The sequence below is a fragment of the Stigmatopora nigra genome, chromosome 13 (assembly GCF_051989575.1).
Source record: "Stigmatopora nigra isolate UIUO_SnigA chromosome 13, RoL_Snig_1.1, whole genome shotgun sequence".
In the NCBI taxonomy this organism is placed as follows: Eukaryota; Metazoa; Chordata; class Actinopteri; order Syngnathiformes; family Syngnathidae; genus Stigmatopora; species Stigmatopora nigra.
This window is the reverse complement of record NC_135520.1, coordinates 6,496,497-6,524,347: the sequence shown is the minus strand read 5'-3', so window position 1 is coordinate 6,524,347 and position 27,851 is coordinate 6,496,497. Positions and strand designations below refer to the sequence as shown.

The following is a 27,851-nucleotide window of genomic DNA, read 5'->3' as shown; positions in this document are numbered from 1 at the left end:
TCAAAAAATCAATGACGGAGAAGAAAGTGGTAGCGCGACCTCTTTGGCGTGAAATAAGGATAAAGGACAAACGCTGCGTTTAATTTATTTCCTTGATAACTTCTTTGGCCTTTGCCTGTCTCTTTGCTTCTTTTTGGGGGGCCTGATGGTCAGTCATCATGGAGCGTGACGACCTGTGATTTATCTTTTGATTTGATCTGTCTGTGTTGGCAGCTCTCTAAAAGATGGCATCCAAATATTTATATTTACACTGTTATGTCATTTGAGTTTGAATTATTTTGCACTAGAGGCTATTACACAAGACATTTTCTAGCATATTCTACAATAACACTATGTTCAACATACATTTACAATGCAAGATTTTATCATAAGAAAGCGTGTAAAGAATTAAAAAAGCTGAAAAATTACATTGTGATTGATTCCATACAAAATATTATTTGCTGGCACCTCGTCACAGTCATGCACAGCAGTGCTCTTTATATTTCTTTCAAAATTAAGTTTTGCTTACTTCAATTTTCCTTATGGAGTTGTAACATTCGCTGGCAATTTGTATTTGCAAAAACGTGGTTGGAACGCTATAGAATTTGTAAAATAATGGTGCAGGATAAACGAATGAAAAGGAGGGATTAGAGGGGAGTCAAAGATCACAAATTCAAAAAAGTACACTCTAGATTTCCTCAACCATGCTGAACTATGCGTTTTCCACAATTCTCTGAAGAAAATGCTAAATAATTGAAGTGCAACGTAACCCATAGCATCCACCAACCTGGCTGTGGAAGTGAGTCAGATTACTGTGCAGTCAAAGCCAATGATGTTGCAATAGAAGGCAAGCTCACGGGTTCACTCTCATTTGTCACAGTGCCTCTTTCATAGTTGTTGAGTTGTTTATCACACAAGATTGGTATTCTCCATGCAGTCCCTTGTGGCGGAGCTCGTGCCTTTTCAGTGGAGCGCTCTCAAGGACATGCGTTGCTGCGTGCAAATACGTGACATTTTCCAAGCGAAGCGAAGAGGCTTCCATTAAAAGGAGCTCATAATGCCTTGATTAAGTTGCTATCTCCGCTGAGCTTCCACCAATTTTCTGCCTCTCGTAGTGCGGGATCAATTGCTGGATTTTACATATTTATGTCTTCAAATTGGAGATTGACCTCTATGTGAATGAGAGCCCTGTCATTTTACATCATTTAAATGATGCTTAGAAGTCAGTGCCAATGAACAAATAAATTGTAGGTGCGTAGAGCCCGCTGTAAGTCATGATTAATTCCATGCATCATGATTAAAATGGATGACATGTGAAGAAAAATATGTCTGACAGACTCAGTTCTGTTTCTTTTTGAAGAAACTGTACATATACAGCACCGATCGCTTTTGAAATGTCTTGGGTCATCATTATTCTGCTCATGGTTGATTAAAATAGAGCAGAAATGGAAGTTGCTCTTTATTGCAGGGAGAAAAAATGCAAATGCTAGTTTCCATATTGGCTCTTACGGTACTTATAGGACCATATGAAGACTTGATTATAAACATTAAGCCTGAAGCATGAATGTCCAAGTGCAAATAATCCAGTAAAACTAATGAAACTTGGTGCATCAGACTTCACTGCCCCGAGCATAATCAAACATAAACAGTAAAAAGCAATGGATGGTTGGAAAGCTCAATATTGGAGTTTACAGAAAACCAACACACACACAAACCTTTTTATTCAGTGATGCCGGTAAATGCGTTATTCAACAAATTATGGGGAAATCTCACAGGAAGCTTTTCTGCTGATCTCAAGTCTGGATATTTGATTCACACGCGATTTTAAAAGTGTTAGGAGTACCCCTTTTAACACACTTGTGACAGAAATGTCACCTACTGTGAAACATGGAGGCGTGCGTCTCTGGTGTGTTGTCAGGTTGGTTTGTGGGATCTTGAATCTGGGTTTGGTAAACTGAGTTATAAACTCAGATTGGCTTGAATGCTTTCATCACGAAGTGCACAAATGAACTATCAATAAATAATAAATACATAGTCAACATAATAAGTAGTCAAAATATAAATAAGTAGGGAGTGCAAAATAACAACAAACAAACAGATAAACGATCAATATAATAAATAAATGCTTGCATTTTAAGTGATGTTTTACTTTGCAGCAGCACGGGTTAACCTTATCTAAATTTAATCCGTGACTAATGACGCTCCAACAAATTGCTCCCAACAATTTCTACTGTTGATAAATTGTGATTTCTGTGCAGTCTTACCTTTACTTCAGGATGCAATCTGACAGCAACAAATAAAGAGGAATAAATAAGTATTGTCTATAAACTTGGTAGCGTTTGCACATTTCAATTAAACCTGTGAAAAACAGGTTTGGCGTTTTGGAAAGACAGTTTGCAGCCGCAAATAAGGATCATGGGAGCTGTAGTTATCAATTGTATTATTTTCCTTTTATTGATCAGGACTATTATACTTCAAAAATACACATTAATAGAATCACTCTAAGAACAACCTAGTCCAGTTTCCAGAGGAAATTCCTAAGTGCATTCTAAGAAAACAATGTAAAAAGTTCCAGTTATTCACTTCTGGTGGCTTCAGTCGATGGCAAATGTAGATCATTTCAAGTGGTAAAAATACCATCTTAAAGTATAAATGCATGCCACAATGACAGGACATTTGTGTCAGAAGGAATAAAACTTAAATGCGGTAATTTAAGACCCTGCCTGCAACAGCATGTACAAGATCACGCATATAAGATTTTAGATTATTAATTTAATGGTTAAAACAATGCTGCCCTCTTCTGGAGGGAAAAAAAGATGCACTGCAGGAGACTCCAACCACAACCTTTATTCCAGTGCTTGTGGCATCTCGCTTGCATTCAGGCAACAATTTGGAATGTCACCCAATACACAAAGACCATCGTATGTATTTTGTCTAACTCGGTTGATTCAGAAACAAAACCATTCATTATAAACATTGATGTGTTTATTGGCCACACAATAAGCTCAGACAAGAACACCAAATTGTTGGAGTACTGCTGTGTACTTTGCGATTTGGCTCGCGACGTTCTTCGTTGCCTGTTTGGTAAGCTTGATCCCGACCTTTTTCTTATTGTAGCGCAGTTTGGATTTCTGTTTCCTCTTCTCCTCCAGCGTGGCTGTGATGGCCTGATACTTCCAGCCCACCTCATGGGCCAAACGTCCAAGAACGGCAAACTGTATGACACGTGAAAGGGGTGGGATTAGGAAGGAAAAAGACCGCAACCAAAATGCACTTTGGCCTTTGACGCTAGCTAACGTGCAAGTTCAACTCAGAAGTCAGATCCGTTAAGTGTGGTTTCATCAATAAATGATCAGATATCAAATCATCAAGGTCGAGACACGGGCAGTTTTTGAACATGGTGCCGAAAATGAACGCCGCTCACCTTACGCGTGGGCTTCAGTCGCACAACCTTAAGAGCAGCTGGAACCACCATGCGCTTTTTCTGAAAAGAGAGAGAGAGAGGATTCAAAACTGCCCAAAGAAGATCAAATAGTATGTTGCGGATGGCTTGTCTCAGATGGTGTTTTGATTTCAAACCTCAGTCAAACAAGGCAAGGTAAGGTATAGTAAATCATCATCGACAGTGTAACTAATGGGCGGCTACATTATGCAGAAAGACCACCTTGTCGTAGGGTGGGGGAATCCCGTCGAACACCTTCAGCCTCTCCAGAGCGGCCTGGCCTCTCTTGGTTTTGTGGGGCAACATGCCTAGGTGACACACAATTGCTCAAAATTAACAATTCATAAAGATATGTAATTTTCTGGATTACATTTCACCCATTCATAGTACTAGATGTCCAAACACTGCTCTTTCTTTTGTTTCTCACCTCTAACCGTCCTCCAGAAGATCCTGCTAGGAGCTCTGAAGTGATACGGGCCACGAGAGGGATTGGTGTTCATCCTCTTGCGCAGGAAAGCCAGGTACTTCACTGCAGAATTATATTACTACTTTCAAAGCACATTCCAAGATTCCAGTTCAGTAGAATGAAGTCTGATGGTAGTTCCAAGTATTCTCATGTGCAGTCAACTCAATTGTATTTTGTTTAACATTGATTAAAATGAAGGATGAAATAAGGAGGGCACTATTTAAGTACCTACGTTTGTTCCTGTAGAAATTTCCAGAGATGTTGATGCCTTCACACCTCACCACTACAACTTTGTGCCCTTTAAAAGAAAATTTAAAATCATATACCTGCGTACCTGTATGGTAAAAGTTTCATTCGTATCAGTTTGTCTCAGATGGTAGTGCATGAGTTTTTTTCATGGTCGTTAAACTCAAAACAAATGTGATATTTTCATCAAGGACAATATTGAGGTCAGTTTCAGTTTCTAGCTTTGAAAAAAAAAAACTTCATGAATGGTGGAAATTAATAAGATACATACCCAGCAAGGTCTGCTTGGCAACGATGGCAGCCAGGCGACCAAGCAAATGGCCCCTGCCATCTAGTAGCAGAACCTACACAAAAAGAAAATATTAGGACGTGATCGTTTTTGCAAATTCCATCTATTATAATGTCAATCTATTAAGAGCACATGGCTTACAAGCATGTCGAAAAAAACTACGATATTAGCAATCAGAATATTCAATCGACATCTTTTTCTTGAAAATGTTTATTCCAGCAAGTTACAAATGGGAATACGGTTTAACCAAATTCATACTTAGAGTAGGAAAATTGAGTTAGCATGAAGCTAACACTGTCAGCTATCAGAGCTGCCATGATGCCTTGTACCTTCGGAAAATAGGCCGACTGAGGAACACATTTAACTACATTGTTAAGAGATATTGTACCCCAATTTTCACGTATTTTTACATACTACGACGTTTGACAACATATTAACTAAAACACATGACCAAAATAACTACAAAAATCCGAATAAAACAAGATAATCGTCTCGTAGACGTTCCCACCTTATTGAAGCCGTCCGCCATGACGAGCGAAAAGAAAGATGCACGGGGACGCCCGTGGTAAAAGACACGGTGGGCGGAATTTACGTCACCCACATAGCTTGTTTGACCGCCTTGCAAAATTTTTAGCGCCTCCTGTGGAAAGGTGGACAAATAACAGTTGTTGCCGGTTACTAAAAAACTAATTTGTCCAAAATTAGATTTTTTAGAACGAGATTTCAATAATTAATATAAAGAGAATATAAAATATATAGCATTGATTTGAACAATCCCATTTAATCCATCAACCAATCCCCCAACAATTGTCCTAACTGAGGACAACTGCCACAAAATGAATATTAATAATAAAAACATTTGAATATCCTTCTTTGCAATAAAAATGCAGGATTGTTCACACAAGATCAGTTTATTTTCTGTATGACACATACAGTAGCTCATGCAAATCATGTCACACTCACTTTTCAAAACATTGCATTTTTACAAAACATTCAAGGCTTGTGTCGAAGAACACGTGATTTTTATTTAATACCAGAGATTATGTATTTTTAGATGCAACACTGCAGTGATTAAGGATGTCTGGCCATAGCTCATTCTTAGTCGTCGTGCTTCAGCTTCCTGATCTTCCCCTTATGGCGGTCAATCTCACGTTGCAGACGTTCAATCTCCTTTTTGTGGTGGTCGATTTCCTCCTGGTGGTGTTGCTTCAATGCAGCCAGCTGCTCCTGCTCCTTGCGTCTTTAGTGCAGGTGGATAATAAAAAATAAGATTATGGTGAGCTCTTATCTTATCAATTACATTTGTTCCATGATCATGAAGGTGCACCTACTTAAAGTACATTTCCTCCTCAGCCGCCTGTTTCTTTCCCATGGCCCCACCTGCTTCTCGGATGGACCCACCAGCTCCGCCACCTTTTCCAGCACCTTTACCCAGCTCGCCCAGCTGCAATGTAACCAACCCAGTAGAAAAATGTTGACGAATGAGTAAGTAACAAAAGGTTTCACAGTTCTTTCTTCTCCTAACCTAACCCACAGCAAAGGTAAACTCACATCAACAAACCCTGGATTTCAAACAGTAGTCTTAAAAAAACAATCTAATCGTCTTCCACCAATTACTTTAGGTACTTTCTGCCTATTCACTTGTCATTTGAGTAAAGAAAATATTTGACTTAAGAGGCCTATGAAAAGGGCAATTATGTGTGTGAATAAATTTATATAGTATTTCAGCACTGCATATATAATATACCCTTTATGACCTTTTATTACATTTTAGTCCAGTGTTATGCTTGACATAGTTCCATAATAATATATACACTGGCTCAAAAAGATTGAGATTACTGGATGAGAGTTGAAGAAATAAATAATCAGAAATAAGGAAAATGGAATAGTTCTGCAATGTAAACATATTAAGTTTAAATTAAACAATTGTGAAGCCATACTGAGGTCACAAGGGCAAAGGGATTTCGTATAAACATTGAGTAAACAAATCACCTAGCATATTCAAGTTGAACTGACATTGTTGTATCGATGTAGTACATTTAGGAGGAAAAACGTCCCTTAATTTATAGATTACCATTCAGTTTATCGTGTATTCATGCAGATGACATTTGTTTATCAAGCTGTCATATTTGGCTAGGAAAAGTTTGGAGCTAATGGTAATGAATGTGAATTGGCTTCCAACAAAATGACTTCATACCCACAGAAAACGTTGTTTTGTTGAGGAACATGTTTTTACCTGGTCGGATGACATTCTCTGCTGTAAAGAAAACAAACCGCGGATGTTAGGCCTCAAAAACCTCGCCATGTTAGCAAGACTGGGTGGCAAAATGACAATGACAGAGGTAACGCCTGGCTTTGCCCTTGTCTGTAAATACATACACAGACTGTACCATTCATATCTAGACAGAGGGGTAAGCACTGCGTCCACCTTTTTTTAGAAGGCATCTTTTCCAGAATACTGCAGCAAAAGCAACAACTAATAAGTAATTGTATTTTCAATTTAAAAGAATAAATGTAGATTATGACACACTGGAGGATACATTTATATATACATCTTTGGGTGAAAATTAACACCCCTGTTTTGTCCAGCTAAAAAAGTGATGATGAGCCCATGTGCACTTTCATCTGGAGTTGATAATAACATTTTACTACTAAATAAACTAAATAACTTTTTTTAAATTATTATTTATATTTTATTGTATAGATTTTTCTTCTATGAAAGGTGCTTGTAAATGCGTGACCTAAGAGAGCTAAGTAGAAAAGTTGAAGTGGGGCATCAGTAACTGGCGGCCATCTTATAGCAGAGTCAAGACAGTATCCAAATTTCCATGCAACAAGCAGTCCTTTTGATTTTTTTTCTTTTCAGATACATGGGCTAGAAATTTCACAAAAGAGTGAAAATTAACGTAGAATTAAAATAAGACTATTTTAAAAACGTATTATAAGTACTACACAATTTAACACAGTACTATATGCCACAGGTTGAAGACATTTAAGATCCAATTAAATTTTGTTTACATATTCAGATAATACATTTTCATGATTGCAAACACAAAAATATGCGAGGGAATAACTTTCAAGTGGACAGTATTTTTTGTATGAAATCAGAATATTTTAAATCCACATTCAAATATACCAAAAAACATAAAAAGCTTGGAATAATTTTATTCAGCAAAGAAAGTATTTGTCTCGAGGATCCTCCCAGAGGCCCTCCTCCCCCAATGAAGTCCCTCATAAGCACATACACCAGGCAACTCTGAGCTCAGATTGCCAAATGCAGGATAAATGTCAACTTAAAAAATCCAAAGCATTCTATTTTTGTTTTTCCACAATTATTTTCTATACACTAATCCTCAGTTACATTGGACCCCAGTCAAAAACAGGTGCACGAGAAAGCCTGAACCCTCCAAGAAAATTAAAAAAAAAATCACAAGCCAAATTCTCTTCCAAATGAAAATGTTAGCACTTCTGTGTCTCCAACAGAGTCAAGTATCAGAACAAAGACAATTGGGAGGCCCATTTTTTTTATAACATACAGCAAAGCCCCTCTTTAGAAACTGGCAACATAAGCAGTCCATATTGCTAACATTCTCGACCTTCTCCCAAAGTAGCAACAAATGCAAGAACATGAAATAACCCGGCCTGTGTGTCCATGAAGCTGCATCTCGCGTCATTTGCCACATTGAATTTCATATCACTTTACAATCCGAACTTAACCTGCAGAGTTGACGTTATTTTGCCTTCATATAAAATGGAAGACAAATAGACAAAACCCTCAATTCAACACACATTGCTCACTCATGTTCTTGGAAAGTTCGCTCCTGATGCTTCAGTCCCCTTCAGTTCTTTTGGCTGCCTAGAGCTAGTATGTTTTACCATTTAAAAAAAGAAGTAATACCCCAGAGAATTAAATGAATTTTCTAAAACGATAAAATAAGATGAGGGGGGAAAGGCATCAGAGGGCCAGGACGGGTCTCCGGTGGTTTTTGGGAGGAGGCAGCGCCCGCCGCTCCCCCTTCGTGGCCCGTCAGTCCTGCTTGGCGTTGCCTAGCGCTCTGAGGCGCTCCAGCAGGGGAGGGTGCGAGTAATGCCACATGGAGTACAACCAGTCGGCCACGGGGAAGCCCAAGTTATCCTTGTTGAGCTTGATGAGAGACGAGTAGAGGTCTGAAGCTTTGCCCATGTTGCGCGCAAAAGCGTCCGCTTGGAACTCGAACCTGCGGCTCAGGACTGTCAGGCAGAAGGACAGAAGCTGCCAAGATAAAGGAGAAAGACATCAATTGCAATGTTGCAACTCTACTTCTAGTCAACTAGCATGTGTATTCAATTCAGCCCTAGATCGTGTGCCACTTATGACACTTTTATGGCCGCATAGGAAATACACACTATAATGAAAACAAAAATGGCTACCTCATTATATGGAGAAAAGATGAACTGAAAGATTATCATCAAGCCAATTAAGGTGGGCTGGCTGTCATTGAAGCCAAATGCGACAAACAACTCTTTCCGTCCAATGAGGACAGCAAATAGAAAGAAACAAAGGAAGGAATTAATCTGTGGGAAAAAGAGACAGCAAATGTTAATGGCAGAATTAAAACATTCGCTGCCATTGACAATGATAATAGTAATCTAATCATATTCAATGATGTAATATGTTAATATGAAAGAAAGTGTGAAAAAAAATCGTACCTGACTGATGACAATGTTTTTGACGGTGTGACCAAGCTTCCAGTGACCAAGCTCGTGCCCCAAAACGGCAAGGATTTCCTGATTGTTGCATCCTTGTTTCTTGTGCTGTGAAGATGTCAAACACAGCAATTAGAAAGGGAAATATTGTTTAATCATGCAAAATCTGATTGAGTACTTTCTCAAACTTGATTGACATGTTCCCAAGTGCAAGTATTCAGAGCAAAAAAAACGTATTGAAAATAAACCCTATGTAAATTCTGTTATAAGAAATGAAGAATATCCATAATAACTTTATAATAATTTTAACCTTTGGCTTGGATTTCAATTGGCTGGCATCGCCATCATTTTCTGGTTGGGCGGGCTTTGTCTCGTCCCCCTTGTTGAGGGGAGAAAAGTCCTCCAGCAGGGTGTCAAACAGCACAATGCGTTTATTTTTGAAAAACCCATAGAAGTATGCATTGCTGTGTGAAGACCGCTTGGAACCTGGCAACACAAAAAAAACTTAGAAAAATAGTACACAGGCACTTTTTTCATTTCCCGTATCATACCTTCGACGACGTAAACCTTTGTGAGTGGGAAACTTATACTGCTGGCCATGGCTTCAATCGCCGTCTTCAGCTCCCCATCGGGTAAAGGAGTAAATTTATCAAACAAGGGAGCGATGTAGTCAGCGTAGATGGTCACAAGGATCTGAAAATGGGACAGATATTGTTCCAAGTTTTCAGTTGAAGAAAGAATAAACACACACAATTGCACATTTAAATGGATTTTGTTGTCAAAGCCCTCAACTCACAAGAGAAACAGCCAGGGTGAAGAGCCAGGCATAGATGAAGAAGTAGTCCCCTCCAATTTTGATAATATAGAGAAGCAGCGAAGTCACAGGCAACAGGATACACTGAGTCACGGCAAACTTCTTCATGGCGTCCATGATGAAGAACCCCAACGTCTAAAAGAGCAAAAGAAAAACATTTAGAGGGTTCAAGCAACCAATTGCTTTGGAATTTGATCAAATATTTATTGAACTAATGCCTCTGTGACAGTCATCTTGGGAGAAAGCAAGATTACCTGCTGGTTGAAGCCATGCTTCTCCTCAATGACAAACGTGTTGTACAAACTCCAAGGAAGGCCAGTCAAAGCAGTGAGCAGGGTGGCCAGGGTCAAAAATACAAGAGACTGCGTGATCTCATACTCCGAACCAAATCCAAAGTATTTTATCCCTGCGCCGGCGAGGTCCCACAGAAAAGGAATACCGCCCAAAAGCAGGACCAGCTTTGACAATCACAGTTGAAAAGAACACAAAAACCACAAATTAGTCCATTAGAAACAGTCTATGAATTATAATAATAATAATATTTGCTCAGCGGTGTCTTACCGTTCCTTCCGTCTCTGAATACAGGCCAGACCAAAAGCTGAAGTTACTTTTATCCAGCTGATAGAGTCGGGACTTTTCAAATGTTTCCGAATCAATTATCTTTCCGAGCTCTTGTGGCACATTTCTCGTTGACCTGTATATCTTTCGCTGCAGGGACAAAAAGACACAAAGAATGGTAAAAAAAATGAAGCTGTTATTTGGACTATCAATATACTCACTTGGAAATTGAATAAATATCATCAAATATTAACTCCACTTTGACAGCCCTAAAGCTCTACTGTTAATTACAGTATATGCTAAAAAGGAAAACTAGTTTAAAAAAAAAAGGAAGTTTGAACATTATCTTGGCATGATCAACCAAAAGCCAGTTTCATGCCTTTTATGGTTACATCCTCTGTATTGTTTGAAACATATCTATTTTATGATCGACCCCAAAACCTTAATTTTCACTGTACAATTTTACACAAACATATTTCATTTTACTATTAATAACTCAAAAGTAATACCAGTGATATCGATGCTTCACTCATAGCTGCTTTTACATTCATTACAGTTAATTTAGAATATTACATACAACCCCCAAACTAAATAAACGTTTTAAAAAAATCTATAAATCCATAACATAATATCGGCTGCCATTGACAGTGGGAGACGTCCAATTCATTTTGACAGGGGCTGACCGCCCAAAATGGAGATCTTTATCGTGGTATAAAACATGTGTGCTAAAACCGTATTTGAGGTGCCATGTGACGTTTTTCACCGTCGATGACACTAAAACATGGTCTTTTATGGCCAGAAAACCCAATTATGATACACGTGGCCGTTAATACATTAAATGTCCGGGGAAATTTGAGGATCAAATGAGTAAATTCCAAATAAAAAACACACCAACAATACATTTTGCTTTGTGAATAACAAGAAATTTACCTGTCTATGTGCAAGGTAGGCCTCCCATAGATACACTGTCCACGAAAAGCCCAAAACAGCATAAAATATCTGCTTTTCCACCGGGAGCTGATATATAATGTCGAACATATTTGCGCAAATGCTCTTGTTTGGATAGTTAAACGGAGGAAGTCACGATAGCTTCCCAGGCTAACTAACCTAATTTATTGCTCCAACTTTCAGACACACCAAACAGGCAACGATTCTAGTTAATTGGAAGTTTGTTAGCATTAAATAAACCTAAAAACGACTACAACGCCGAGCAATGGTTGTTCTTAAGCCTCCATCATTAATAATGACTTTTCATTCATGAGGGAGCGCCTATCTTCTTCTTTTTCCATTTCGGCTAAATTGGACATATTGACGCATTACTGCTATCTAGCGGTGAAATAGTAAACTTTCTTTGCCAAGAGGGGTATAAAAAAATTGATGCATATCATGTTAGTCCAAGAAACATATTTTCATTTAACATTTTACTTTATCCATGAGTTTTCTTTTTGGAAATATCAAAATGAATTTATTAATATAAACAGCTAATTATTTGTCATTTAAAACAATGAGTATTGTTCAACACATGTTATTGCAATGCAGAAAAACCCTAGTTTTAATGTATTTGTAATATGTGAAAAGAGTAGACATTTTTTTTTACCATTTATTATAAAGTTAACACACACATCTCTCATTCTGAGCATTGCAGATGCCACCATTATTTAACATCAACTTAAAAGGGACAATCAGTTCCTCATGAAGAGTTTTGCTGGAAGAACTGCCTTCTGGTTTGTACACTGTATTTTTGACACAGAAAAAAAGGCCTCTCACTAACAGCCATTTCTAACCAACTGTTAAGCTGTACACGGATCCTGGAGCACTTGTATGTACACTAGAATAAATGATTTGGAAGAGGAAGAACAATCTTGGCTTTGTGATGATTTTCATTTCTTCCAATTTATCAATCAAATATAACAGGAGGATCTTGAATTTACAAAATCAATGTTAAATATTTTTTTTAATATATTGATTTTCCTAGAGGTGCTCAGTTAAACTTTGCTTCCCAGAAGCAGTTTGCTGTTTTGGGGCTCTGTTGGGAAGTGTTTTGGCAGGGTAGCCATGCACACAGGTTTACCCAAAACCACCACGGGTCTGAGGTACTGAAGCTGCTTGATGGCCAGATCTCCACACCCAGCAAGGGCTTTGTCCAAGATGGACTTCAAGTTTCGGACGGACGAAATATTCCTCGTTACGTTGGAGGATTTGTGTAGCATGGGATGACTCCGTCTGCTTCTTGTGAGTGAAATTCCAAGCTGGTTATTTTCTTTGACTGAACAATTGCGTCGGAAGGAGTCGCGCCGTTTGACGCAAAGAGTTTTTTGGTCTTTTGGTTCAGTTTCTTGTATGAATTTGAGGAAAGAAGCCTCAAAGCCAACAGGCTTATAAGTGGTAATATCAAAACTGTGTGGAGGTGACCCGAGAGTCTGAGGCTCAATTCCATTCGTGGGCGGTAGAGGAATCTCATTCTTTCGCTTCAGAGGTTGCCGCGTTGGCGTAGCCGATGTCTCGGACTTTTCCACCATTTTCTCTCCATCTTTTGATGCATTCTGAATACTGTCCTCTCTTGTAAAGAATACCGAGCACTGTGGCGAGAGATTGATGGTGAGTGGACGAAGGAGGGGTTTTATTTGTTCAAAGTTCAATATCTTGCCCATTGGTTTGCGTACATTCGCAATTACTGCGACAGACTCCTCCTCGGCTTGAGTGTCTGTACTCGGTTCTCCATACAAGACTTCCTCGGCACCGACGAGAATATCATTTGTCTTGACAGCTGGCGTTGCCTCTTCCTCGGGGGATCCCAGGGGATCTGGAAAAGTCTCCCCATTGGTTTCCACCTTGTCAGAAAGTAGATTAGCTTCTGGATCTTGTTTCTCAGATTCCACTGGCTTTGGTCGATTATCCATTTTGCAACCTTCACTTGACTTCGCTTCCTCTTCCCCTTCCACTGTTGTCCTGGCCGACTTCAACTGAATCAACTCCTCTAGTTGCTCGGCTGTGAAAAAGAGCTTGTCTACATTCTCTTGAAGATACTCCGTTTGCATGTGGTGAACTCCTTTGTAATGACGGTTTAAGTTGTACATATACTTGAGGACAGAGTCACAGTCTTGAATCATGCAAGGGTAGGCTACCCGCAAACAACGATCTTGGCACATTTGTAATGCCTCCTCCTGCGTTCTGAAAACATAAGTGCTGAAATGATTAATATTTTGAACAGTCAATTTGTCCTCTTTTTCAGTCTCGTCAGTGTCTTTTTTCTCTTCCGACTGAGTAGGCTGTCGCGTTTCAGGTGCTGGCGTCTCAGTTAAACTGGGCGTGACCGGGTTCACCACATCCTTGTTTTGGCAGCCTGTAACTGACTTTTTGTGAGTACTCTGGAGCCGTACTACCAAAGAGTCGTAGTAATCGCAATGTCGGAATAAGATGTGTTTTTTCATTGAGTCACTGTGTGTGAATACTTTAGAGCAGCCCTCGTACTTGCATCTCATTAACCCTGCCATCTGAGAGTGTGCCATCCTGGTGTGGCGTGCTAGACTGCTTTTGAGATGGTAGGAGGCATTGCAGTTTGCAAATTGACACGTGTATTGGGGTTTAGGTTCATCCGAACTCGGGTAAGGACTTTTCTTCCCACTGGCGGATTTGACGTCGGGTTCGTGTGCCACTTCTTGTTCCAACAGGAGTTGAGAGCGTTTGTAATGGTGTATGAGTTGAAGGTGGCGCACAAGGCTTCCCTGGGTAGAGAAGGCGGCATCACAGTTTTTGGCAACGCAGTGAAAAGGTTTATTGAATTTATCTAAAAAATAGCGCAGATTATTTTTGGCCACCAAGCGTCTCTTTCTCTCATGGGGTAAGACTTCCACCTCACCGTCTCCTCTTTGGTCCTTTTCCTGCTTTTTCACCTCTGCTGCTTTTGCAGTTAAAGAGGATGATAAACTACTTGCATTTAGTCTATTTTGGCAGTTTTTTTCCTCATCTCCTGAACTAGGTTCCTCCTCATTCAGCTTTGGGTTTGAGTTGGGTAGTGTGACCTTTCCAATCTGCGCAGATCCAAAACAATACTTATCCGCCGAACTAATGCTGAGTCGATGCGTCCGAATGTAGTGGACTCTCAAGGCCCTCTTCTCCCTGTGACTTTTAAAACACAAACGACACTTAAAGGGCCGAAATGAAGTGTCCTTCAAAGACGACATCCTTTTGGCTTGTTCAATAGTCTGGCCGTGCATGCTAACCGAGTGGCGCAGCAAACTATAGGTCCGTGCAGTCCGGAAGTCACATTGTCCGATTTTGCATCTGTAGGGTTTATCAATGGCAAATGATTCGTCATGGTTATCCGATTCTATATCTCGCTTTGTCTGCTTTGTGGGTGTTCTAGAAAGCAAAACCACAGGTTGTTTATCTCTAAGAGTGTACTGAATGGATGCACTTGCTTCTTGCATAGGCGGGATCTGCTTATTTGAAACACTTTGCGGAGACAAACAATTGAGGTCGATTCGACTCAGCCCAATGAGAATTTCTCTAAGGGCATCATTTTTGGCAAGACTTGTTGTAGCGGGGGAAGAAGTTGTCCATTCGTTCCCATCTTCTCCAGGTGAGCCCGGAGGAAAGAACTGGATGTCATCTTCCTCATTGTCTGACTCAATTGCAGCCTTGAATTTTTTGGGCTTTGGACCTCGCTCTTTGTCCTGTTTATTATCTTTGTTCTCCAATTTAAGGTGTTCTGGGTGGGCATGTTTAAGGTGCCTTTGGACATCTCGCGCTCTGGAGAAAGTCATACCGCACTTCTCAAAGCCACAAGTGAACTTACATCCATCAAAACACATTGCTACCAAGGTCAGTACCGTTTTGGGCGTTTCATTGACAGATGGTTGAACAGAGGTGGGGCAACTTGCAGGTTTTTTTTGGCAATCTCCATTGACATTCTCTTCTGTATCAGCAGGATTACTGACAAGGGCAGTTCTTTCAGAATCAGCTTTAAAAAGAGTCTCTTTTTCTTTCCTTTGAGCCTCAAAGTCATTTTCAGAGAAAGTGATGCCGTGTGTAGAGAGATGCTCTATGAATTCCCTTTTAGAAAAGTAAAATTTTTTACACGATGGGCTTGTGCAGGTGAATGCAGCATCCCTGAAATGTTGTGCTTCGTGGTGATAAAGTTGCCCCAGGTCTGAGTAATTAACTAAGCATCCCTCAAGCTCACACTGGTAGCTTAGCTGAAAGCCATGGATTTGTTTATGCAACACCAACTCATTGGAAGAACCAAAACGGATACCACAACCCATCACCAAGCACATGTATGGTAGCTGACCATAGTGAATTTTTCGATGTTTATGGTGATGGTAAGCAGACACAAAATGACGCCGGCAGAAGGCACACTTCTCCCGTTGCTCTTTCATGTGATAAAAATGCTTGACATTCTCGTCGCTTTTATGCTCCAACTTTAAGTGCACATACAAGTACTTGGAATGCTTGAAGACCTTGGAACAGCCAGTTCCGGGACAGAAATATTCCTCTCGGTTCTGCAGCCTGTAGTGCATGTTCATGTAATCAAATGTTATGTGCTCTTTGTCCTCACACTTGTTTTCCTTGACATTCTTGGCTTGCTGTACAATATGCTGCAGGACTTTGGGATCACGCGTGGATTCGTAATACAAAATTAAAGAAGGGTCAATGGTAATTTCACCGGGTTCGATGTCGTCATCATCCGTGATGTTACCATTATTGTTGGGATACGGGGCTTCGCTTTTGATGTGTTGTCTTAAGTGGGATACAAGCTCTTTACGGTTCCTAAACCTTTGCAAACAAACGGGGCAGGGATGTTTGTCATCCACAACATGTCTTTTGGAGTGGTGTATAATTTGAGCCTCAGTGAAGGACCTTTTGCAAATGCGACAACAGAGCTTGGCTCTCCTCGCTTCTGCTTCCCCTCGAACTAATTGAGAATGTGTTTGATCATGCAGCTTGTGTGGATAAAGACTTCCATTTAAGCAGGAATTGTGCTCAGGTACTTCTGTTACCGTATTGACTTGTAGCAGGAATGGTTTCTCACTCTCTTCCTCATTACCTTCCGACTTGGGTTTCAAACCGAGCACGGAAAAGCAGTGATACTTGAGTGTGTTCCAATCCCAAAATTCAGGGTCAATAGGCCAGTGTGCCTTCAGCACCAGCAGTAGTTCACAGCGTAGCGAGTTGGGTATAAGGCCACTCTCATGATCATATTTTTGATCTGGGCGCTGGTAAAGCTCCTGGAGGCGATTTAGAACCAACTGGCTGGGCCCCAGTGTGAACTCTGTGAGGAGGCAGGCACGCCGCACTTCTAGGTCGTTCATAAGGAGGCCTGACACGATTTTGCAGATCTCGATTCTGCTGTCCATATCATTATTCTGTGGAAGCTGCAGAGCTTTGACACCAAGCTCCACTGAGGTAGCTGTGCCCACTGCGGCTGCCTGAAAAATATTTAGTTGTAGTATTTAATTTTTGTATCTGATTCAAACACCAACACATTTCAATGCATTCGATGCATCAATTTTGTGATGCATTGTTGATGGGTTTCTGCCAATGTATTGCTCATTGTATCATCACTGTGTAATGATTTTGTACACTGAAATTTTGTAACAAACATTGTTGCACATGTGCAAAGGACTAATTCACTAGTCTCACCTCTGTCTGAATGATACGGATCAGGTATAGCAAATGCTGCACTGTTTTGGCAATGGCACCAAGCTGAAGGCATCTTTCAAGAAAAGACAAAACTGAGGGGTCCAGTTTTGTCTGAAGTTTACTCCAGAGGAGAATCAGCTCCCTACAGATAAAAGAAAGAGTTAAATTAGCTTGAAGTAAATGACAATGAGCAAAAAAAAAATGGAAATCTACATAAAAGCTAATGTGGCAAATGAGACTGAGAAATTATTGCTTATTGATTATAATTTTGAGAGCGAGCGGATCCAGTGACCAAACGTCCGGGGACCAAGTGTCTGTTGACCAGACGTCCGGTCACATCTAATAATTATAATAAAAATAACAATAGAAAAAAACATGCTATCGTGGCATTTCACAATTGTGATGGAGGATGTCCCCCCCAAATCTCACATCTCTACAAGCCATAGTAGAAATAGTCACCCTACATCCATTTTTCAACATCTCATCCCCAGCAAGACTCACCAAGAACAGTCGAGGCTAGGCTGCTGAAGCTGCTGCGTTAGGAAGGTCGTACACAAGATAAAGCCAGTGTTCTCCTCTCCCTCAGAATCCAAATTGGAGGTTATCTCGAGGACATCCTTGCAGTCTTGCCTGGATATCTGTTAGACCGCAACATTCAGTCAGTATCACATGAGAGTTCATATCAACATGGAGTGATTCTTGAAGAAACTAATGTACATTACATGTGATGTGTGGGGAGTGATCTGAAAGAAAAACTATTGTTCAACGATTTTGTGTGCCCCATTTACCTCCATTATGGCCTCTTCATTTGGAAGCAGCTGGCAAAGCATAGAGACATATGTGTGTCGAAAAGTGGTTTGGTTGGAGATTGCACTGCAGTCTGTGCAAGCTTTTGCTAGTACCACAGCCTTGGCCACCTCACCCATCTTCTCCAGATGTTTTACTCGCATCTCCATAAATCCCTCGCCCTCCAAGCAGATGTAATTATCGACTGCACAAAAAGAAGAGAACATTACAAAGATTGGCAAAGCACATGGAAAATATCATACTAAGATTGAAGTTGTGGTAGTTTTTTTGACAATCATTTGTCATTTCACCTTCTTGCTGGATTGTTGGCTGGCCTGAAAGGAGAGCAGCAAGGATGGTGTTGCTCCATGCACCACCCTCTCCAGTGATCTGTAGTAGAGCTTGAAGGTCTGTACTTCCATACTGTAACAAGGTGTCATGTGCAATCTGGGGGAAACAATTTAAGTTTTTAAAAATGGATAGCAAAATGAATAAAGATGGGCAAAGAATGTCTTAAAATACAAAAACACTATTTATTCTGTTGCTCGTAGGTTAACATGAACAGGGGTCCTCTCACCTGAACAGATTGGTGAAATTGAACCCAGGCCTCATAAGGGATTTCATTTTCAGGAACAGACAGAAATAGTTCAAAACAGCTTCTGCATGAAATACAAGGAGAATAATAGTTAGCAATCTTTTTTTCACATCAGCAATTATTCTCTATACCATTACATTGGAAGGTTGCTAGAGTTTTTGGAGCAACATCGTTATCTGGCCCAAAATAAAGCTACAGAGCGTGTGCACTTTATTTCTCCTTAAAATGATGCATGTTTTAGTAAGAGTGACGTGCAAATACGGTCCGTTTTTGTGTAGTGAAACGGGGTAATCACAACACATGTTCATTTGAAAAAATGTACTTACAAGGCGAGCCTCTTCAAAACTAGACTCACTCGATCCGAGTCAGCTGTGAGGTGTGAGCGGGCGGCAGCAAAGCAGTTTATTGATAGGCAGTAGACCTCGAGAAGCGGAAGACCATGGTCTATGGAGTTCCTGCTTCCAGCATAATGCATAAGTGCCTAGGAGAAAATATAGAGTCACATACTAGAATCACAGACGTTTTCCCATAAGAATAATCATATTTAGATGAGATTCACCAGGCCTTTACACTTGGGACAGAGGTGAGACGCTAGGCTGCAACTGTGTGATCCCAGTTGACAGTGTCTGCATTAAAGTGCTACTGATTAGGCCCGAGGGGGCTTGTAGCACAATGAAGAGAAAGTCACCCAAATAAACTGTCAATTACATATCCTATTTAGCAAGAGTGAAATGCTTTATGGTTGAACAATCACCAATGATTAAATGTCTAACATTTGGCAACACCACTCCCAAATGAATTTATGGATAAAAGCATATTCATGTTTTGCCTTGTTGAGAGTGGCAGCCTCGCCTGCTAAATTACTTTGTTTCTTTACTGAATTATAATAAAAATGAATATTAATTTTATTTATCGTGTTATGTTGTACCATTTATAAAATTACACATTTGCATATGGAGACTGGCACACCCTTTGGAAAAAAATAAACCAATTACCACCCACTTACTATGCTATTTTATGATTGCAATGATCATGTAAACCTGCAATTCCTTTATGAATTAAAAAAAATTCTGTATCACGTTTTTTATTTTTTTAAGTTTATTTTCTCCAAGTCATATTTTGAGTTGCTAAATCAAGAGTTTTGCATCATGTTACTCTTCTACCATTGCAGCAGCATCCTGATTTGAATGGCACAGTTAGCAGTTATGTTTACTTTCATTTTCATTTTCAAGTCAAGGTGGAATAGGAAAAAATATCCTAGCCTCTTCTCTTTGTTTACAAAATAACCAGCAGAGTCTGTGCCAGCCAATCAAAAGCAAGGTAAAATCTAGAACCTTGAACTTAACACATACGTGATGTTGTGAGTCTTTGATTTGACTAAGTCCATGCACAGCCTAAAATACTCATTTTATGTGTATCCTGCCTCTTGCCTAAAGTCAGATGGGATGGACTTGAATTTACCATTGACGAGTCCCAGATGCCTGTGTGCTAGTCAGACAAACTGCAGGTGCGACGTCTACGGTTGGGGAGCGCTGATTAATTCCCTGCTGTCTATTTAAAGCATAGCCACCAAGGGTTTTGCTAAAAGGATCTCAAACCCGGCCGGGAGGGAGTTGTTTAAGTATACTCGGCCTGGCCAACAAATCCCTATTGGAAATTAATTTATTAAAAAAAAGTTCGTATCTTGTATTGTTTTAGAGACTTTGTTTCTTTGTGTAATTATACTTTGCATTTGGGAGCTGACAGCAAAAATGGGAAAGAGGAATATTATGTTTCATATGTTTTGCACTTTTGGAAAGGCTGGCACTGCCACCATTGTTTCCAATCCAAGTTCTCTATACATGAAGGAATAATAATATAATGAAGAAAAGGAATATTACCACTGTGAACTTGCCATGAAAAACTCCACGCAATGTTTCTGTTTGAGTATGCAGTAGTACATTTATATTCCATTCTAGTATAGAAGAGATCAATTTGAGTCACAACATCCTCCGTGTACACAAACTTTGCAACGTGCATACATTTCCAAGCAATGTTTTTCCAAATGGAATTACACGAGTAAAAGTCCCAATTTATGGCAGAAAATGTCATATGCCCAAGTACAGAATGTGAAGCTTGAATCGTGCAAACTAAACAACCATATCGCCACGCCCCACATTATCCTTCATTTGCGAAAGTCCGGTTGACACTCCTGAAACATGCTTTTGTGCGTAAATTCGACATTGTTTTGTGTGCTTTCAGCATCATCAACAAACACTGCACAGATTTGTAATTGAACCACTCACTTGTACTAATGTGAACCCCTCGTTTAATATAGAGTAGTCGGAGTATTTTGGAGTAAGCATATATAATATAAGCGTGTATATAATAAGTTTGTGCAAACATACAGATTTTGCACGTCGTAAAAGATAGTTGCACCTAAGAACATCCGGATCATTTTGCAGCCGCCGAGCAAAACAACCCAAACTGAGCTATTGCTATGCTACTGATAGCATCAGCGTTACACGCACTCTTTACCTGGCAGAAGTTGTCACAGTAGTCCGATGACGACGCCACGGACAATTCTTGTTGCCTGAGGCCGTCTTCAAAGGCCCTCAGTGTGGCTAGCAGGGTTTCCATTGCAACCAGTGTATCCTCGGCTGTGTCCAGGCCCCGATCGCTCCATTCTGGTTGTGTCTCGACGTTCCTCTCCGCCATCTTCCCCCTTGTCCACGGCGCGTATGCACCAGGGCAGCCTGATGACACCGCCTTCTTTTCTTCTTTTCCCCCTCTGTACATAGCAATATCCAATGTCACATTACTGTCATCTAGCGTTATGTAATGATTACTACATGTGCGTTAAATGCATTTCATCCTAGTCTGAACAGTTTGATTTTAAATTAAGATACGACGTTCAAGTGAATACCACGCCAAATAAACTAGTAGGTTTTTTTTATCCAAACATTAATTTTACCTGACATTTTCAGCTCTGTATACCATGATGATTGCTCCTCCTTCCATCCGGAAGTAAATAAATCCACTTCTTCCGGGCTGCACGTGGGGAAGGTAAGCAAACCATAAATAAATGACGCTTAAAAGGAATAAAATCCTATATTGTGAGGAGACAGTTCTCTACAGTTTTCATTTTACACGTGTCGTGTCATGGAGACGACAACATTTATATAACTCGGCTCGTGTTTTCTGACACTTGATAGATGACACGCCAGTCGGTTCACAAATGCGTGATTCCTCGGAAACTAGTAAACGTAGCACAAGTTTTCCGAATGATTTCCTAGTTTCCTTATCCAAGTGCTATAATAAGTCAATCATCCCAACTAAACATGTTCTAATTCAACATTTCTCATTCCAGCCTAACGATTCAACCATGGGGAAGTCCAAACAAACTAAAAACCACAATAATGGCAAAAAGAAGAACATTTCAAAGACATGGAAGACAAAACGAAGGACCAAAGACTTGGATGAGATCCATTCAGACATGAAGCCTGAAATTGCTGCCAAACTGCTTAATCAGGAGGTGGACTTGGATGTGACAGGATGTGCACAACATTACTGTTTACATTGTGCGTAAGTGGACACATTTACGGCCAAGGTGGAGCATGGGGCCCTTTTAAGTACATTAAGGTTGCACCCAATGCAAAACTTGTACTAAATATAATGTACAAGGTTATGGTTTCACTGTGGCTATATCAATGATCATTCTAAAAAAAAATTAAACCACTGCAAAGTTGATAGTTTTGGTCCTTTAAAGCTGGGTTCTAGTTGGATAATGCTTTGAGTTTGTGTCTTGCAGGAGGTATTTTGTAGATCTGAAATCCTTAAAAGACCATTTCAAGACTAAAGTCCACAAAAGACGGTAAGGACTTTAATTTTGTATGCATTGAAATATGTAGAAATTAAAGTCAAGTCTGTTTTTCCTTGGAGCAGGTTGAAAGAGCTTCGAGAGGAGCCATACACCCAGGCAGAAGCAGATAGAGCAGCTGGAATGGGCTCCTACATCCCTCCAAAGACTGTGGTGGTGAAGACGCAGCCTGTAGAAGAAGACATGTGCTTATAAGACACAAATTGTCAAAAGTCAAAACGGCACAGCTTGTGAAAAGGTGTCTTTTTGCAGAAAGCTGTTTTATATATGTCCATGCTATCATCCACAAAGTATTGCATTATAAAAGGCAATACACAGTGAAAAATGTGTAAATTAGGGGTGTATGTAGTGGTAATAAACAACCAGTCGAATTGCCTTTGCATAAGGCAGATAAACTGGTGTTTTTTATTTAAGGAATTGCATGCATCATGTACCAAGATGGATTCCAGAGATTTGCTTTGAAATAAAATTAGATATTTTAAAAATATTGGCATTGTAAAAATGAGTGTTTCTTTAGAGTGCTTTCCCTTGTATGCCCTGCATTTGGAAAATAATAACTATGCTAGTTATTCTGTCAAAATAATAATTAGGTATTTTTTATCAATATACAAGTGATGATCCAAATTGAAATTAATGAAGTTTCTGAATGTTTTTTTTCTGTCCCACTGTAACAAAATAAGCATTTCATGAATAACTGCATTACTAATGAATAACTATTGGAAGCAGAAGGAGCAAATCTTTTTTTTTTTGGCAGAGAAACATGTAATTTAAATAGTTTGGCAGCATTTCCTGGGGGGGAAGGCTCTGCCTCTTTTAATAGTCCCGGAAAAATATTTTAATCAGTGTGATGGTTTTTCCGAAAACATTTCTTCAAAATAAAAAGGCTCCACTCACGTTCAAGAGGGCTTGCGTGGACCTTGCTTCATTGTCTTTTACTTTGAAACTACAAAAATGTAATATCTGGGTTGTGGTGAATTTCACTTGACCAGTTGGGGGGAAAAAATCATCCGAAGGATGTACGGTTAATTTGCAATCTCAATGTAGCGGTTGTCTGGAATTTTCATCCTCCAGGTTGGACCTCCTTCTCCAGCGTTTTAGCGATCCTCCTGCATTGAAGAAGACTGAACTTAGTTGGATGTTATCGAAGCGACATGTCTTTATAGTAGCAGGATATGGCCGGGGACGTTGATAAAAATGAGATCCGAGAGGGTGAGCACCGTGACGGCCAGAAAAGACAGCCGACTCGGGGCTCCGGTTCCTGGATCTCAACCCGGGTGTGCACCCTGATCCTGGTTATTGCTGTTCCCCTCTTGGCTTGGGGGGTCAAGTACCATCAAGAAACCGATCTCCTCAAGCGACACGTGAGTAATCATTTAATACAATAGATTTCAATTTTTTTAAGATCTCTTATTCATTATTTAATATAAAGTCAAAGTTTGGTGATATAAACTAATTTAAGGATGATATAAGTGACATCCATCTATTTTCCATAGTTTTTTTTAAACTTTCACCCTAGGGATTCCTAATTCTTAACCCATTATAGGTATTTCCTCCTGTAAATTTGGCATTCTGTGGCATAAACACTTAATCAGCAGTTAGTTCAGCCCATTTTGTGTTTACAAGGGTGTGTCTTTTATTCATCCCAGCTGCTAGAATTCAACGTTTGGTCTTATCCTCCCCCTTTCTACCAACTATTGTGTATTTTGGAGGCCAACATCTGTTGGAGACGCGGCCAGGAGTTTGACTGGATAAAAAAAAAACAGTGCCAAAGAATCTGTGGCCTCCTCTGAGCAGATCTTTCCCAATCATTCCAATTTTCCTTGCCGCGGCAACCAAGCTTTTCTGCAACACGCATTGATAAAGAAGTCACTCTAGTAAATCTAATGAACGTGTGTCTGCTACCCCCATTAGGAGGAGAGTGTTCAAACTCTAGGTGCCGAGGGGCTTTTTCTCTTCTCTTCGCTAGACACAAACCATGACCTATATCTCAGCCCAGAGGAGTTTAAACCTGTTGTGGAAAAACTCACAGGTACCACCATTATACTTAAATTAATGACCTTTAATGATCAATGTTGTCTCATCTTTTTGTTTGTTGTTTTCTCCAAAGGGATCACACCTCCTGGGGAAATTGAAGAGGAGGTGATTGAAGACCCAGATGGGGAAACGTTAACAGTGAAGGCTAGAATGGAGCCTCTGCTCATGGAATCCATGACAAAAAGCAAAGATGGCTTTCTTGGGGTAAGAGTAAAAATGGTCCATAAAAATGCCATGTGTAACTTTATGAGTTCAAGTAGATGGTTCATAATGGATATGTTTAGAACAAGTTGACTTTTTGGCTTCATTATATCTTGCAGGTTTCTCACAGCTGCCTAAGCGGACTGCGCTCGTGGAAGACTCCAGCCGTGCCTTCATCTTCTTTCTACGCCAGCCAGTTCAAGATCTTCCTCCCACCCAAGAACAAACAGGAGGTGGGAGACACCTGGTGGGTGATCCCTAGCGAGCTGAACATCTTCAGTGGCTACCTGCCCAACAACCGTTACCACCCACCCACACCAAAGGGCAAAGAGGTATCTTTGAGAAAACTAGTTGAGTTCCTTCTCATATGAATGTTACATGTTGGTGTTTTTTGCTCTCGCTGCAGGTCTTCATTCACTCGCTGCTGGCCATGTTTCATCCCCGACCCTTCATTAAGTCTCGCTTTGCACCTCAGGGCACCATCGCGTGCATACGTGCCAGTAACGACTTCTATTATGATATTGTGTTCAGGTGAAGAGAAACACATTATGATGTAAGATGGGTTTTGAATATGACCTTCATCTACAGCTATTTTTCCTCATTACCCATCATTGACGTCTTACACCAATACTTTTCAGAGAACACGGATAAATCATTGAGATAATTTGCTTGTCTTTTTTTCTACAAACAGGATTCATGCCGAGTTCCAGCTCAATACCGTCCCCAATTTCCCCTTCTGGTTCACACCAGGCCAATTTGCAGGCAACATTGTTCTCTCTAAAGACGCCTCTCACGTGCGACATTTTCACCTCTACGTCCCCAGTGACAAGTACATCACTCTAAAAGCTTTTTATGTTATATCTTAGCATAATAGGAGTAGTTTTCATGTTTTATTTTTTATTTTTTTACATTTGTTACAGATCTTTGAATGTCGACATGGAGTGGCTATATGGTGCCAGCGAAAGCAGCAATATGGAAGTAGACATTGGGTACTTACCACAGGTAAGGTCTTTGTACTTACATTTCAAGCCACATTTCTTAAGGTGACACTGTGTTTCCCAGCTGGAATTGGAATCCACTGGGCCTTCAACTCCGTCCATCATCATGGATGAGAACGGCAACATCATCGACAGCCGATCCGGCGGCACCGAGCCGATCCGGTTCGTCTTTGAGGATATTGTCTGGCGCGCTGAAATCGATCGGGAAGAGGCCAAACGTCTTCTTGAGGTCGTCCTGTATCCCTTCAAACAGGTAAATGTGTTGTTGATGTTTTGGTCGTGGTGATACTTAAGAATGACTCGTACCGCAGGTTTCCTACCTCCCTTTTTCGAAGGCCTTCCAGCGAGCTGAAGCAGAGAAAAAGTTGGTGCATTCCATTTTACTTTGGGGAGCCCTTGATGACCAGTCTTGCTGAGGTAGGGCTATTAGGCTCAATAATATTGCATACAAATATAATATAATACTGTTTTTTTTTATCATTGCTCAAAAGTGATGAACATTTGTATATGGGAAAGTACTGTGGTCAATTTCCAACTTAACTAAAGCAATAATAGTAGCCTAAAATTACATGTTAAGACTCAAATGGAGAAATATGAATAACAACTTAGCCCCAAAACTTTACAATATATGTTTATGCAGGATGGTGGACAAAAAAGGTGGTCTGTGGCAATGATGTAATGGGATTACTACTAACCTACCATCAAATTAAAATGGTCTAATTTTATATTTACATTGCTCATAGCACCACAGTGGCTGAAAATAGGGCAACTGAAGGTATCTATTTCTGAGTATTAGTGTGTAAAGACTCATCCGGGGAGATTTAGGCTGTTTCCATTTGTTTTTATTTATAAGACTATGATGTAAAATCCTGAATTTGTCATCCCCAGAAATTCAGTTTAACAATAGCAACTCTCAGTATGCAGACGGAAACAATTTGCATCTATGAAACAATGGAATTTCTTAGGCTTATCTTATCTTTGGTTTTAAGGTTCTGGGCGAACTCTCCGGGAAACTGTCCTGGAAAGTTCGCCCGTTCTGGCTCTGCTCAACCAAAGCTTTGTGAGCAGCTGGTCTCTGGTCAAAGAGCTGGAAAACATGCGGGTAAGAACTCTCAGGAAATCTACACTGGAATTTCCTACTAGAATAAGCCACAATCAAGGTTACTAGAAAGTAAATACATTTTCCTATTTTGTTTCTCTACCTCAGGCTGATCAGCAGAGTTCCGCGCTAAGTGAAAAGGCTCGCTTGCACCTTGACAAGTACACCTTTCCTGTGGAGATGATGGTTGCCCTGCCCAATGGAACCATTGTAATTAACCTCTCTTTCATCCAGTAGAAATCTGCCATTGGGTCATTCCTAACCAAAGATGTGTAGATAATGTTATTTATGATATTCAACAGTTCATATCTAAAGAAGGAGTAGAAACTTTTCATTATTTATGCAAGTTCTGTGTTCACATAGCCAAAGAACCCAAAAATTTTTAAGAGCATGTCTTGGGACGTGATGTGTGGTAGGGAATAGGTTAATAAGTCAAACTTAAATGCTCTTTTTATCCAGGTTCATCACATCAACGCAAACGTCTTCCTAGACCAGACGTCGATGAAGCCTGACGAAGACGAGCAGCAGGTGGGGTCCACTTTTAGTTTCCCTGGAGGGTTTGAAGACCCTTCCACCGCCACTTACATTCGTTTCCTGAAGGAGGGACTGGAAATGGCTAAACAGTACCTGGCACAGTAGATTTTCTTTATTGTGATGAAGAAGAAAAAAATCAACTCACTGTGCACATTCAATATTTCTTGCCGTGTCACTCACTCAAAGGCTTTAGAAGAGAAGTGAAGCCAATGGCACCTTTCAGCAGTTTGTGATGGTATTGCCTGAAAGCTCTTTAGGCTGGGCAGAACTTGATGTAGTTTCTGCTGAAATGTCCAAATGGAAACACCCAAGCTCGCTTTCTTTCAACTGATGCAATCGCCTTAGTGTGTGTGATGCCCAAATTCAACAGTTCAAACATTTTCAGATTTCCATGCTTGTACTTATTTAATACCTTCTGAAAAAGGGAGTTAACCTGAATTTGAAGTTTTCTGTTTTTAGAGTGCCACTGTTTTTCCTAAGTAGGGGGGGGGGGGGGGGGGGGGGAGTTAACACTACACCAAAGACTATTGTCATAATTTATGTCAGTTACCTCATACCTTCAGAAGCAAAATATTGTTTTTGTTGTTCATATTGATTCATCTCAAAATAAAATCATTTAG

At 40.1% G+C, this 27,851-nt stretch overlaps 6 protein-coding genes and 1 non-coding gene across 9 annotated transcripts; 2 read left to right on the top strand and 5 right to left on the bottom strand.

Annotated features, from left to right (window-relative positions):
- Nucleotides 1–2,946: 2,946 nt before the first annotated feature.
- Nucleotides 2,947–5,015, bottom strand: rpl13a (ribosomal protein L13a). The gene is made up of 7 exons (XM_077731852.1): nt 4,931–5,015; nt 4,405–4,477; nt 4,120–4,185; nt 3,849–3,950; nt 3,644–3,729; nt 3,404–3,463; nt 2,947–3,194 (listed from the first exon to the last, which is right to left on the bottom strand). The coding sequence occupies exons 1-7, from the start codon at nt 4,949–4,951 to the stop codon at nt 2,985–2,987; spliced, it is 618 nt and encodes a 205-aa protein (XP_077587978.1). The 5' UTR covers nt 4,952–5,015; the 3' UTR covers nt 2,947–2,984.
- LOC144206918 (small nucleolar RNA Z195/SNORD33/SNORD32 family) lies at nt 4,251–4,330 on the bottom strand. Its single transcript, XR_013328479.1, has one exon. It is a non-coding gene; the product is annotated as a small nucleolar RNA Z195/SNORD33/SNORD32 family (small nucleolar RNA).
- A 299-nt stretch (nt 5,016–5,314) lies between the features above and the next one.
- atp5if1b (ATP synthase inhibitory factor subunit 1b) lies at nt 5,315–6,827 on the bottom strand. Its single transcript, XM_077731311.1, has 3 exons — nt 6,659–6,827; nt 5,754–5,866; nt 5,315–5,662 (listed from the first exon to the last, which is right to left on the bottom strand). The coding sequence occupies exons 1-3, from the start codon at nt 6,797–6,799 to the stop codon at nt 5,521–5,523; spliced, it is 396 nt and encodes a 131-aa protein (XP_077587437.1). The 5' UTR covers nt 6,800–6,827; the 3' UTR covers nt 5,315–5,520.
- A 740-nt stretch (nt 6,828–7,567) lies between these two features.
- On the bottom strand, nt 7,568–11,770 carry zmpste24 (zinc metallopeptidase, STE24 homolog). The gene is made up of 9 exons (XM_077731842.1): nt 11,411–11,770; nt 10,484–10,630; nt 10,177–10,380; nt 9,905–10,057; nt 9,660–9,801; nt 9,419–9,594; nt 9,112–9,216; nt 8,833–8,976; nt 7,568–8,674 (listed from the first exon to the last, which is right to left on the bottom strand). Exons 1-9 carry the CDS (start codon nt 11,516–11,518, stop codon nt 8,450–8,452), a joined length of 1,404 nt encoding a protein of 467 aa, XP_077587968.1. The 5' UTR covers nt 11,519–11,770; the 3' UTR covers nt 7,568–8,449.
- A 572-nt stretch (nt 11,771–12,342) lies between these two features.
- On the bottom strand, nt 12,343–21,299 carry rlf (RLF zinc finger). Its single transcript, XM_077730488.1, has 8 exons — nt 21,024–21,299; nt 18,833–18,987; nt 18,489–18,570; nt 18,223–18,358; nt 17,914–18,116; nt 17,627–17,763; nt 17,126–17,267; nt 12,343–16,911 (listed from the first exon to the last, which is right to left on the bottom strand). Exons 1-8 carry the CDS (start codon nt 21,282–21,284, stop codon nt 12,466–12,468), a joined length of 5,562 nt encoding a protein of 1,853 aa, XP_077586614.1. The 5' UTR covers nt 21,285–21,299; the 3' UTR covers nt 12,343–12,465.
- Nucleotides 21,300–21,440: 141 nt separating this feature from the next.
- Nucleotides 21,441–23,269, top strand: znf593 (zinc finger protein 593). Of its 3 annotated transcripts, none has more exons than XM_077730514.1 (4): nt 21,441–21,551; nt 21,856–22,070; nt 22,297–22,359; nt 22,431–23,269. In XM_077730514.1, the coding sequence occupies exons 2-4, from the start codon at nt 21,871–21,873 to the stop codon at nt 22,558–22,560; spliced, it is 393 nt and encodes a 130-aa protein (XP_077586640.1). In that variant the 5' UTR covers nt 21,441–21,551; nt 21,856–21,870; the 3' UTR covers nt 22,561–23,269. The 3 variants fall into 3 exon arrangements, with proteins under 3 accessions (XP_077586640.1, XP_077586639.1, XP_077586638.1); XM_077730513.1 differs by lacking the exon at nt 21,441–21,551 and having other exon boundaries at nt 21,560–22,070; nt 22,431–22,585; nt 22,631–23,269; XM_077730512.1 differs by lacking the exon at nt 21,441–21,551 and having other exon boundaries at nt 21,560–22,070.
- Nucleotides 23,270–23,345: 76 nt separating this feature from the next.
- Nucleotides 23,346–27,717, top strand: selenon (selenoprotein N). Its single transcript, XM_077730491.1, has 12 exons — nt 23,346–23,726; nt 24,277–24,394; nt 24,473–24,603; nt 24,720–24,932; nt 25,007–25,131; nt 25,292–25,429; nt 25,521–25,602; nt 25,663–25,851; nt 25,910–26,015; nt 26,588–26,700; nt 26,806–26,907; nt 27,157–27,717. The coding sequence occupies exons 1-12, from the start codon at nt 23,538–23,540 to the stop codon at nt 27,334–27,336; spliced, it is 1,686 nt and encodes a 561-aa protein (XP_077586617.1). The 5' UTR covers nt 23,346–23,537; the 3' UTR covers nt 27,337–27,717.
- The last annotated feature ends 134 nt before the right edge of the window (nt 27,718–27,851 follow it).

Coding starts and splice junctions, on each gene's coding strand:
- atp5if1b (XM_077731311.1), bottom strand. CDS start 6,799: ATGTATTTACAGACAAGGGCAAAGCCAGGCGTTACCTCTGTCATTGTC. Junction 5,867..6,658: donor AGAGAATGTCATCCGACCAG/GTAAAAACATGT, acceptor GTTACATTGCAG/CTGGGCGAGCTGGGTAAAGG. Junction 5,663..5,753: donor GAGGAGGAAATGTACTTTAA/GTAGGTGCACCT, acceptor CCTGCACTAAAG/ACGCAAGGAGCAGGAGCAGC.
- rpl13a (XM_077731852.1), bottom strand. CDS start 4,951: ATGGCGGACGGCTTCAATAAG. Junction 3,730..3,848: donor CTTCTGGAGGACGGTTAGAG/GTGAGAAACAAA, acceptor TGTGTCACCTAG/GCATGTTGCCCCACAAAACC. Junction 3,464..3,643: donor TTCCCCCACCCTACGACAAG/GTGGTCTTTCTG, acceptor CTCTCTTTTCAG/AAAAAGCGCATGGTGGTTCC.
- rlf (XM_077730488.1), bottom strand. CDS start 21,284: ATGTACAGAGGGGGAAAAGAAGAAAAGAAGGCGGTGTCATCAGGCTGC. Junction 18,988..21,023: donor ACTGTGACAACTTCTGCCAG/GTAAAGAGTGCG, acceptor ATTTTCTCCTAG/GCACTTATGCATTATGCTGG. Junction 18,359..18,488: donor AATTTCACCAATCTGTTCAG/GTGAGAGGACCC, acceptor TGTTTCCCCCAG/ATTGCACATGACACCTTGTT.
- znf593 (XM_077730513.1), top strand. CDS start 21,724: ATGCGTGATTCCTCGGAAACTAGTAAACGTAGCACAAGTTTTCCGAAT. Junction 22,071..22,296: donor CATTACTGTTTACATTGTGC/GTAAGTGGACAC, acceptor TGTGTCTTGCAG/GAGGTATTTTGTAGATCTGA. Junction 22,360..22,430: donor ACTAAAGTCCACAAAAGACG/GTAAGGACTTTA, acceptor TCCTTGGAGCAG/GTTGAAAGAGCTTCGAGAGG.
- zmpste24 (XM_077731842.1), bottom strand. CDS start 11,518: ATGTTCGACATTATATATCAGCTCCCGGTGGAAAAGCAGATATTTTAT. Junction 8,977..9,111: donor AAAACATTGTCATCAGTCAG/GTACGATTTTTT, acceptor TTTTTCCCACAG/ATTAATTCCTTCCTTTGTTT. Junction 8,675..8,832: donor TCTTTTCTCCATATAATGAG/GTAGCCATTTTT, acceptor TTATCTTGGCAG/CTTCTGTCCTTCTGCCTGAC.